Source organism: Rhinatrema bivittatum, chromosome 2, assembly GCF_901001135.1.
Source record: "Rhinatrema bivittatum chromosome 2, aRhiBiv1.1, whole genome shotgun sequence".
NCBI classification, from domain to species: Eukaryota; Metazoa; Chordata; class Amphibia; order Gymnophiona; family Rhinatrematidae; genus Rhinatrema; species Rhinatrema bivittatum.
This window is the reverse complement of record NC_042616.1, coordinates 411,362,293-411,374,317: the sequence shown is the minus strand read 5'-3', so window position 1 is coordinate 411,374,317 and position 12,025 is coordinate 411,362,293. Positions and strand designations below refer to the sequence as shown.

At 51.8% G+C, this 12,025-nt stretch overlaps 1 protein-coding gene across 1 annotated transcript in view; it reads right to left on the bottom strand.

Moving 5' to 3' along the window:
• Positions 1–12,025, bottom strand: part of SH3BP1 (SH3 domain binding protein 1) — a 153,480-nt gene that overhangs the window by 49,773 nt on the left and 91,682 nt on the right. Inside the window, exons 11-13 of the mRNA XM_029590101.1 lie at positions 9,653–9,764; positions 7,394–7,475; positions 6,188–6,268 (exon numbers count right to left, since the gene is read on the bottom strand). Coding sequence (XP_029445961.1) covers positions 6,188–6,268; positions 7,394–7,475; positions 9,653–9,764 — 275 coding nt within the window. The remainder of the gene's footprint in view (positions 1–6,187; positions 6,269–7,393; positions 7,476–9,652; positions 9,765–12,025) is intronic.

Genomic DNA, 12,025 nt, shown 5'->3' with positions numbered 1-12,025 from the left:
TCTGCGGAGCATCCTGCCCACCAGGGGCCAGGGTGGAAAAGAAAGATATGGCGGCCACGGGAGGACCAGGGCATCCACTCCCTCCGCGCTCTCTCCGGCGACTGAAGAAGCGTGGAGCCTTGGCGTTGAGAGCGGACGCCATCAGATCCAAGTGGGGGGCCCCCCACCGATGGACGAGAAGTTGCATTGCTTTGTCGGAGAGAGACCACTCTCCGGGTCCAGCAGTTGACGACTGAGGAAGTCCGCCTGGACGTTGTCCACACCGGCGACGTGCGAGGCCGCTAGCCAGACGAGATGACGCTCCGCCCATTGCATCAGCAGCGCCGCCTCGAGCGCGACCTGCGGGCTGCGCGTGCCTCCTTGTCGGTTGATGTAGACCACGGTGGTAGCGTTGTCCGATAGGATTCTGACTTCTCGGTTCCGAAGAAGCGGGAGGAAATGTCGCAGAGCTAGCCGGACCGCTCTGGTTTCCAGACGGTTGATTGACCACTTCGCCTCCACCGTGGACCACGTCCCCTGCGTGGTGCTTCGATCGCAGACTGCACCCCAGCCTGCTAGACTGGCATAGGTGGTCACCACCACCCAATTTGGCAGATCGAGGGACATGCCACGGGCCAGGTTCGGCGGATCCAACCACCAGCCCAGACTGTCCCTGGCATTCTGTGGGAGCGGGAGAATCATCTGATAGTCCTGCAATACTGGTTTCCAACGGGAGAAGAGCGCCCACTGTAAGGTCCTGAGGTGCGTGAAAGCCCAAGGTACAAGGTCGATGGTGGACCCCATCACTCCCAGGAGTTGCAGGTAGTCCCAGGAGGTGGGCTCTGGTAACGCAGAGAACCGTCGTGTGTGATCCCGCAAGGATTGAGCTTTGTCCTGGCGCAGAAAAACATTGCCCAGTAGGGTGTCGAAGGTTGCCCCCAAAAAAAAACCCAAGCGTTGCGAGGGCATGAGGGAGCTCTTGGAGAAGTTCACTACCCATCCCAGGGAATGTAGAAACCGTACTACTCGAGTCACCGCTGAGCGTCCATGATTGAATGACTTCGCCCGGAGGAGCCAATCGTCCAGATAAGGATGAACCAGGATGCCCTCCTTCCGGAGAGCTGCCGCCACAACTACCATGATCTTGGTGAAGGTGTGCAGCGCCGGCGCCAATCCAAACGCGAGAGCCGTGAACTGAAAATGCTGGTCCAGAATTTTGAAACGAAGGAAACTGTGGTGGTCCGGGCGGATGGGAATGTGCAGGTAGGCCTCCGTTAAGTCCAGGGAGGCGAGGAACTCCCCCCAATGCACCGCCGCAATCACTGACCGGAGCGTTTCCATGCGGAACCGAACGACTCGAAGGGATTTGTTGACTTCCTTGAGGACTAGGATAGGCCGGAAGGAACCGTCCTTCTTTGGTATGACGAAATAGATGGAATAGTGGCCCGAGCCCACCTCTCCGAAGGGCACGGGCGCAGTAGCGCCTATCTCCCGGAGTCTGTCCAGAGTCAGCTGCACCGCTCCTCTCTTGAGGTCCGAGCCACAGGGGGAAAAGATGAACCTTCCCTGCGGGGGGCGGACAAATTCCAATGCGTAGCCGTGTTTTATGGTATCCAGGACCCACTGGTCCGAGGTGATCCGTGCCCACTCCGCTTAGAAATACGTTAGTCGGTCCCCAATCCTGGGGACAGGGGAGTGGGCGAGACTGGCATCATTGTGAAGACTTGGTATAGGGGTTCCCGGTTCCGGGAGTAGTGCGTGCGGGCCGATGCCCGCGGAAGGCGCGCAACCAGGGCTGAGACCTGGGGGCGGATGGCCGGGAGCCCGTCTGTCTGTAGCCCCTGTAGCGCCGTTGCGCTCTGGCTCTGGTCCGAGAAGAAGAAAACGCTCTGGATGGTCGAAACCTATCCTCCGGCAGCCGATGAACAGCGTTCTCCCCCAGGGACTTGATGATCTGGTCCAAATCCTCCCCGAAGAGGAACTTGCCCCTGAAGGGAAGAGAGCCCAGACTGGACTTAGAGGACGTATCAGACGCCCAATTGCGTAGCCACAGTAGTCGTCGTGCTGCCACTACCGAAACCATGGATCTTGTGAGGACCCGAAAAAGGTCGTACGAGGCGTCCGCCCCATACGCCACTGCGGCTTCTAGCCGATCTGCCTGGGCAGCCTCATCGGACGGCAGGTTTTGAGACGTGAGGAGTTGTTGCACCCAAAGGAGACTAGCCCGCTGGGCAAGCGAACTGCACATCACCGCCCGCATACCCAGAGCGGAGACCTCGAAAACCCGCTTAAGGAAAACTTCCAACTTACGATCCTGTGTGTCCCGCAACGCCGCACCTCCCGTCACTGGGATAGTCGTCCTCTTCGTGACCGCCGACACTGCGGAGTTCACCTTTGGGACCTTGATGAGGTCCAGAAAATCTTCGGGGAGCGGGTACAGCTTTTCCATAGCCCGGCTGCTCTTCAGGGAGGCCTCCGGGGTGTCCCATTCCCTGGTGAGAAGTTGTAAAAACGAGTCATGAATGGGAAAAGCCCGAGCCCTCGGCCGGAGTGCCGCCAGGACAGGATCTCCCTTCCTTGAAGAAGTGATGACAGCGGGAGCTACTGGGGCAGGCGGGTCTGGTGGCGGATCCAAATCTAATTCTTGGATGATCTGCGGGATGAGGTCGTCCAGCTCTTCCCTCTGGAAGAGGCGTAGGGTACGCGGATCATCCCCCTCCTGTGTGCCGTCCCCTTGTCCCCCGTCCGGGAGGTCAAGTCCATGTCCCGCTGGGTCTGGCACCGCCCCCACTGCCGCGGGCGTGGATCGGACCCGGGTAGGAAGGCGGGAGGCCCCCACTCCCGGAGGGTCGGGGGGGGCCGGCGTCGTGGGCGACATCCGAGGGATCTTAGGAGGGGGGGGGGGGTCCCACAGGTGCTTCCAGCCCCTGCAGATAAGCGGTATGCATGAGCAGGATAAACTCCGGAGAGAACCCCGGCCTGCGCGGGTGCGCTTCGGGGGCGGCGTGGTTCCTGCTCCCTGGCTCTGGGTGCTTGGTTCCTGCACCAAAATCGGGGGAACACCCCCGCTGGTAGAGTCCTCCAGGGATCCGTTCTCCCTCGTGGCCTCCAGGGATCCGTTCCCCCTCGTGGCCTGCGCCTCAGGGCGCTCAGAATGTAAAATGGCCGCCGTTCCCGCCAAAAATGGCGGAGTGGCCGGCCCGCACCGCCCGGGCAAAAAAGAGAAATCAGTCAGGGACTGTGAGGTACCTTCCCCCCCGGGAAGGCATCGTGCACAGATGCCCTCCCGGGAAATCCGGGACCCCGGGTCTCCGCAGGCCGCACAGCGGGACGGCCGCGGCATCGGGATCGCTGCAGGAGAAAAGAAAAAGCCACGGGGGGGGCCACGCGCACAAAGGCGCCGCTGCGGGGGGGCCCGGTCGGCCCGCACTGCCCGCTGTCTGAAAATAGAGGAGGGTGCCGCGGGGGGGCCTTCCTGGCCACACGACCCGCCCCAGACATCTTTCCCTAAATGGCTCAGCAGCCCATGAGGAGCTGTAAAATGGCCGCGGGTGAGGGAGTAAAGAGCGAAGAGGCCGGCTCCACCGGCTTTCGCGGGCACCGGGGGCTGAGCTGTAAAGGAAAAAACTACAAAGGAAAAACAAACTTACCCCTGGCTGCAACGAGAAATAAACAGCAAGGCCGCAGAGAAGAGACAAGGAAGATAAGCCACTCCCCAGAAGTTGAAAGAACTCTGCCTTTTTTTTTTTTTTTTTAAACTTAATACAAACTTGATACAAACTTGATCCACAGAAAAAGACAACAACAAGCCATAATCAAGCAAGAAAGTGAAGGAAAAGGAGGGGAAGCCTGATTCCCCTACTCGCATCTGCTGGAGTCAGAAGATACTGAACTCCTGCAGAGGGGGTAGTAGTATATATGGATACGCCCCCTCAAAGCTTGTGCTGACTCCATCTGCTGGATTGGGGACATAACCCACTGTCTGGACTGATCCAGGTACGTACAGGGAAATACCCTTTATTTGTTTTCCTTCTTGGCTTTTTATTAAAGTTAAAAAAAAAAAATTACAAAAAAAAAGAAAGAGAAAAAGAGCTGAAGGAAGTGGCAATGTTAAAGCAGCCAGGTAGGCTGTGGGTGGAACCTAAGTGCTCAACTGCTGCTGGGACAGGAGTACTCAGGCAGCAGGGCCTGTCGGCCACATGGGCAAGCCTTCTTTACCTGCGCGGTGCATGGTGCTTGTTGACCTCGCAGTCGGGCCTCTTTTTACTGACATGGTGCAGTGGTTTTGTTTTCTGTTGTCATATGGCATGCAGCAGTGCTTGCCGCTCATGCAGTGATGCGTGCATGCGCGCGGTTTTCCCACTCTGGGCTTTGCTCCCGCTGCCTCTCTGGTGGAGAGGGCAGATCGGGGCCAGCACAAGCCACGCCGGAGCAGCAATCTAAGCAGAAGGCAGGCGAAGGAGCGCCTCTGAAGTTAGCAAACTCCCCTCCCCGCCAGGCGCAGGAAAGGCAGCCATGTTTTCTACGGCTGAAGGCACTTTAGGGCTGTTCAAGGGATCGGAGGATCTCCCTCCCCCATTGTCTCCAGCAGTGCAAGGTTCTAACAGGAGGAAGCCCGATTCAGAGGAAGAGGGGGAGCCTTTCAGGGATGAATCGGAGGACCTCGCAATGTTTCCTTCAGAATTTGTGCTGCTTATGCATGAGGCATATTTAGCGAGAAAGGCAGCTGGGAAGCAGTCGGGCCAAGCTCAGGGACTCCTTGGCCTGTGTCCTGGTAAAAGACCTAGGAGCTCCAAGGATCAGGTTCCTAGGCGGGCTCACAGGGTCCTTGGGATGAGGGCACATCCTGGCAGTCCGGATGTAGACTCTGAGGATTTGGTGGATTGAGTTCCGCAGGTATCTGCCTCTCCTGACCCAGCTGGCCCTGGCACCCAAGGGTTCAACCTAAGGGGAACGAGGGCTGAACTAACTGAAGCTCCAGTTGGGCCTCTGCCACAGTCAGCTCTGCCAACCAACAGTGGGGATTTACAGGGCTCCTCCCTGTAGGTTGTGCCAACTCCACCTCAGCCCAAGGGTCCATGTCCGCAACATTAATGTGGTCTAGAATGTGGCTGTCAGGGTAGTATTAAGGCCACCCAAAAGACACCCCCGTGCTTATTCACCATTAAGCTGCCTCTGTTGCCTTCCTGTGGAATGTGGATAAAATTCAAAATCCTGGCACTGACATTTTCTATAATGTGAGGAGAGTGGTCTTTTTACCTGAAAAGCTAATTAAGTTGGCATGACCTGGGGCAGGATTTGCATTCTAGTCAAAGCGCATTTTTATCTATTACAGCGTGTAAGATCATGAGGAAAGCTAGGCTAGGAGCGTCAGCTTTTTCTGTAGCAGCACCAGTACTGTGGACTTGGTTATCACCTGAGATGAGACCAGAGCTTAATGACCTGAGCTTTCACAAGAAAGCAACACTGTGGTTATTCCCTGAAGATAGTAAGCCATTATTGGTGCTTACATTTGTTATGAGCAGAGCTCCTGTTTTTTATATCATTTTTTATTTTAATTTATGTTGGTCTGGATTGTCGTGTTTTGTTTTTTTTAAATATCGTTCTTATATGTTTTATTTATTTATTTATTTAGAACTTTTTTATACCGACATTCATGTAAAATACATATCACATTGGTTTACAGCAAAATAATGTATTTGGAAAACCATTACATAGAACCATTACATAGAACACGTATTTGGAAAAGCATTACATAGAACAGTTTAATGTTTTTTTTTTAGTATTGAACACTGCCTTGGGTGGCCATTTGGCCAGGAAAACAGTTTAGAAATCTTTTAAATAAAATAATTTTTTTTTCCAAATACAAAAATATATACTCAGTGCTCCCTTATGGTTCTGTTCCTGAACCTGGGTCTTTGCCCAAATTTGAAAATAACGACAGAGGCGGGTGGCACAAATCGAAGTAGACTCTGGTCCTCTAAAGCTCATGCCTCAATAAATTGGTTAGTCTGTAAGGTGCCATCCGCCTCATGCCATTTTTTGCTACACCAGACTTAACACGGTTACCCCTCTGATAGAGTTTCCGAGTTGAAAAAGTACAACACGATGCTAGCTGTTTATAAGACAGATGCTCCCTGGTACTCATATATCTCCAGCCCCCACCCCACCCCAAAAACAAACTCCCACTGCATGTGGTCAGCTGTACCTCAGGTTGTTGTAGTTCTCTTTGGGGAGCTTGCTGCACACCTCCCGGAAGCACTCCAGCCGTCTCTCTGGCTCCTTCACACTGAAAAGCACAGAAAGGAAGGAGGAAAAATAGGTTAGCTTTGTGTGGAGCTGGACTGATTTTACTATCCCAGAAGCCATAGTTCTAAGACAGACAACAAGAGGATCTGGTCAGTTGGATACCTGTTTTGGCTGAAATATTAAACCCATATTTTGTGGACTATGTCATCTTATGAAAGGTAATGCCAACAATCCATTTCAGTACACCAAGGTCCCCCTATTCACAAAGGCACATTAAGCATTAACAAATCAAAACGCGAGTTATTAGTGAACAGGCCCCACTAAAAATAATGGAGCCTGTGATAAATAACATGTGGTTTTTTTGTCACATAAATGCTTAAAACATCTTCCTGAAAAGGGGCCCAAAATTAAAGAAACCGGTGCACTGGATGAGAATAAGAGATTAATGGGCTGTTCTATTCCAGGAGAGAAGGGGAACTGTAGTGAGAAATCGATGTGCCGATCAACCACAAATTATTATGCTCCATGGTGTAACAGGCCTTCATGTGAGGTCAGGAGAATACTGGATTGGCCAGTCCCTAAAAGCATGACCATAACCTACCATTCATTGCTCGATTGCAAAGGACTAATGGACCATTCCCAGAGTTACTACATAGCCTGGTTCTGCTCTCTATATTTACTCTTTCTGCCAAAAGGTTAAATTCTGCAACAGGGTCCTGGTTTTCACTATTACCTCAGATTTGCAGTCACTCAGAGAGACAGGCAAGTAGCCAAACACGTCCTCCTGGTAATGGACCATTCCACTCTACTGAGGTAGTATTTTTATTTTATTTTGCTAAATTCAGATGTGTTTTAATAACATGAGAAAGCCCACAAAACAGAAGGGTTTCATTTCTTAATATCTGGTCAGGATTTGGGCTGGGATACAGGGGATACAGACTGAACTCCCCCCCCCCCCCCCCCCCCCCCACCCCCATACTTCAGAATAGGCTGTGAAGTCAGTGAGAAGGGAGAATTGAGGGAAACTCACACTCCGAATGCCCACTTCACTGCAAAATTTCATTAAGTGAATTAGGAACACATTTGTAAATTATGCTAAATGTATTTAGATGATGGAAGAGGCAGGGTCACACAAACTCTTTGTTGTCTACCCTTTTGATCTTACTTGGCTGCTTTAAACCAATCATCATAGAGTTCATAGGTCATCAGTGGCTGGGGAAGTTCTCTCAGGTAAGACTTCAGTGCCCCTGGAAGAGAAACAGAAGTATTCTCATGACAGGCAAAAACTATGGAACCTGGCTGCCATGGCCAACTGGGTCCTCCAGATAAATCCTAAAAGCTACAGTGCCGCAGTTTGGAGATAAAACCTCCTCAGGGCACCAGAGTTTCTGGTCCTATATGTTTGGGATCATCTTGCAGTGATGGAATTAGGGTGAACCCTTTCTAGTGGTCAGAGATAACAACTACAGAAGACGAAATAGAAGAAAGCCTCTTCTGTGAACCCCCAGTGTCCAGCAGCAGCTCAGGAAAATTCCCAGATAAGGGTTAGAAAACTCAGCAACAACGCTTCTGAAATTCTACAGCAATTCTGTGGCATGTTTGCATAAGTTCCTATGAATAGCTGTGCATTTAAAGGATAATTTTATTTTATTTTGTAAAAATAGTTTCCTGACCTTTCTTTTGTATCTGGATAACTGATTTTGTTCTGTATTTCAAGGATTTTGCATGATAGGAAAAGGCATCTCGGGGATCAGTGCAGGTGGGGGGGCTTGGAATAGAGAGAGGGAAGGAACTTGGCATGCAAAGGGGATCTTGGAATGGGTGGAGGAGAGGGAGGGAATCTCAGGGTTGGAGAAAGAAAGGATTTTGGGACCGTGGGAAAGGGATAGAGGATAGTGGAAAAGAGGAGATGAAAAAAGAATCCAAGATGGAGCAGAAAGTAAGAATGCAACTTAATGCCATTATTAGCTGAAAAGCATGCCCAGGGCAGAGACTCCCCCACATCCTCTTTCTCTCCCTTCCCCTCACTCCTCCCATCTGTCGACCTCTCTCTCAAATACCACCTTTCTCGCACACACAGTTTTGGTGCCCTCACAGACTCACCCCCACTTCCCCATCTTACCTCCAATCACTATCCCCTCTCACTCACCCCAACACCAATTCCTTCGCTCACACCTCCTCCCTGACAACACCAATCCCCTTTCTCACCCCCTCTCCCTGCACATCTCCTCTCTGACTCCCCCACCTCTGCCACTGACTCCCTCTCTCCTTCCCTCAGCAGACCCCTTCTCCCAGTCCTCTAAGCTGATACCTCCTTCCCCCTCCCCCCCAATAGCAGAAGAGCATCAATGCCTCAGACCATGAGCTCCTTCCTCTGCCTTCGGAAACCAGACTGCCATTTTTAACCACGTGGGTCAAGTGACGAGTAGCTCAAAGCACAAATCTGGCTCCCTGGGGGCAGAGGAGGAGGAGGAGGATGCGGTCTAAGGCACCGCCACTCTCTTCCGTCTGTTGTCCAGGCAACGGGTGGAGGGCAGAGGGAGAATTGGAAAGGAGAGTGCCGGGGGTTGGGAAGAGAGGCATGGTAGGGGAGGAATGAGGAGGAGGATCAGGGAACGAGAGAGGAGGAGGGAGGGAGAAAGGCTCCTTGGGGGCTCGGCTGCCTAGTTGCCCTAACCTTCAGTCCTGGTTTCCAATAATTCCATGAGAAATGGAGAATGCGGCAGTTAACAGTCGGATTTCGCAATCCTCGCTGCGGCTATTGAATCACAAGAAACCGTGAGCTTAACCAACTGGTGGGGGGGGGGGGGGGGGGGAGCGGGTGCTGGTTTTAGTCCTGGCTGTGATGTTTCCTCATAGAATCACCCACCTATCATCCAACTCATCAGCGGTGCCGCAGACACAGCCTCAGAACAAGCAGCCGCCTGTCATCTTTCCCCAAGTGACACTGTGGATTCTGACCTTTGAAGCAGCAGTTAGGAGGAATCAACGGGAATAAAATGCATTTCAGCTCCACAAATGCAAGTTCAGAAGGGCTTGGACCTCCAGTTCTCCCTTCCTAAGCTATAGTGAGCTTTGGTTTGCTCAAACGTTTCTACACCCACATTGTTCCCAAGGAGAAGTGGGGAATATCATTAGACCATGGCTATAAGAACTGTGTTATGATACAGTCTTTGTTGTAATCTGCTTAGTATGGAAATGTCAACATCAATATAGGCGGAATATATATAGAATAAATACATCAATATATGAAATTCATTTGGAAGATTCAACGTGGTCGAATAAAGCAGCAAAGAGAAGGCACTGAAGCAGGAATAAAAAAATAACAGTACAAAGCAAGGACCTTCTGCGTGGAAATGGACAGAAACTAGGGCACAAGTGTTGTGCGGCCCATGGGGTATGTGGTCCAGAGGACAGCATGTACCTGCCACAGCATGGGGCTCCAAGTAGAATTCTTCTATGTTGCTGGATCCACTGGCAAGACTATATTTCAACTTCTTTAAGATGGAGGCTCCCGCTGCCAGTCGGAAGAGCCCCTAATAGACAGAAAAACAAGATTCTATCACCACGCCGCAGTTCTTATGCAATTCCCTGCTGGGTCACTGACCTAGGGAGCACAGCCCCCTCTCTTTCCAGGACAGATAATCAGGTCTATCCTGTAAAGTGCGTCCGCGGTTTCCCCGTCCCTAACCGGCTCTCTACTCACTTTCTGGCCGCGTTAGCCCTTCCTGCGATCCCGAATCCCCTTTAACCTACTCCTACCGCGTCCTAAATTCCCCGGGCAACCCCTTCCGCACGCGGCATGTATATTGCATGCAAACGAGCGAATTAGCTATTCCCTAGCATCCCGTAATCCGCGCCCCGACTATCGCTAGTTTTCCCTGCCGTTTTGTCGCGCGTTTAACCTGCAAACTTACCGCCTACCCTGACCCCTGCGGTAGAGGCAGGGGTCAGGGTAGGTGGAAGCTTTCCCCCAGCCCCCTCTCACCTGCCCCGGCTGCGATCATGGGTGCCGGTCTCCGTGGCAGCCCCAGTCCTCTCCCCTCCTCCCGAAGCGAAAAAAAAAAAAAAAAAAAAGCTTTTTTTTTGGCTTCGGGAGGAGGGGAGAGAACTGGGGCTGCCACGGAGACCGCTTTCCCCCGTGCAAGTAAGTTGCTTCGCCGCTTCAGTTCTTCCCTCCTCCCGGAGCTGCTTTTTCAGCCTTGCTCTGGGAGGAGGGGAGAATAGACACTAGCGGCGAAGCGAAAAAAAACCAAAAGCAATTTTGGTTTTTTTTTTCCAAAAGCGACAATTTTGGTTTTTTCCCAAAAGCGACTTACTTTTGGGATCTGTCAAGATCCCAAAAGTAAGTCGCTTTTGGACGCCTGCACAACTTACTTTTTTGCAGCCATCAGCAGGAACACGATCGTAGCTCCTCCCGACGAAGATGGCCGCCTGCATGGGGGAAAGCGTGCAATTGGCCGCTGAAGACGTGACATCACGACGTTTGGCATCACGGGATGTGACGCCACGTCTTGAGCGGCCAATTGTACGCTTTCCCCCATGCAGGCGGCCATCTTCGTCGGGAGGAGCTACGATCGTGTTCCTGCTGATGGCTGCAAAAAAGTAAGTTGTGCAGGCGTCCAAAAGCGACTTACTTTTGGGATCTTGACAGATCCCAAAAGTAAGTCGCTTTTGGAAAAAAACCAAAATTGTCGCTTTTGGAAAAAAAAAACCCAAAATTGCTTTTGGTTTTTTTTTGCTTCGCCGCTGTCAGTGTCTCCCCTCCTCCCGGAGCAAGGCTGCTTTTCGCGCCCTGCTCCGGGAGGAGGGGAGACACTGACAGCGGCGAAGCAAAAAAAAAAAAAGCGAAAAAACCAAAAGCAAGAAGTAAGTCGCTTCGCCGCTTCCCTCCTCCCGGAGCAAGGCTGCTTTTCACGCCCTGCTCCGGGAGGAGGGAAGAGTGAAGCGGTGAAGCGACTTACTTTTTGCTTTTGGTTTTTTCGCTTTTTTTTTTTGCTTCGCCGCTGTCATCTCTTCTCCCCTCCTCCCGGAGCAAGGCTGCTTTTCGCGCCCTGCTTCGGGAGGAGGGGAGGGGGGACTGGCAGTCCCGACTTCCTGGTATCTGTCATTTCAAATGACATTTGAAATGACAGATACCAGCGTGGCGTGAAGCCTTAGGCCCGCGCACCCAGGATACTGTATAGGCGCTCTATCCAGTAAAATGGGTTGTGCGGGCCTAAGGCTTCACGGACACGGTTTACATTTAAATAAAATTAGTGTTCAGGATCGAGCGGTAGGTGAGCTGCACTGTGCGTGCGGCAACCGCGGGTGCCGCAGGCACTAACGCAGCTCTTCCTACCGCTCGGTACTGGATAGACCTGTTAGCAAGCTGAGGCACATCAGCTTGTTGAGGGAAATCCTTCCCCATGTGCAAAAGAGCTGGTTTGAAATAAGTCCCTCAAAACTCCCCCCCCCCCCCACCCCCCCAAAAAAAAAATGCTGAGGAAAATAAAAAAAACATGCTAGGATCACAAAACCGATAAGCAGTGTGACAGGCAGAGGTTTCAAGGAAGGACTGGCAACGTTCGGCATGCTTCTTCTGGTGTAAAGTGGATTGTCTTTCACATTGCAAATGGGTCTGCAGAGATTAGCACTTTGAAGGATGTCTTGCTAACCAATATAAAAATATGTCAATTCTGAATATACTGGAATACACGAGGACTCCCCAAGCAGGGCAGTGAAATATAGTCTGCTTCTGTTTATTAAGCACTTATGAGTCGCCCTTACTGAGGCACCGGGCAATGTACACACTAAA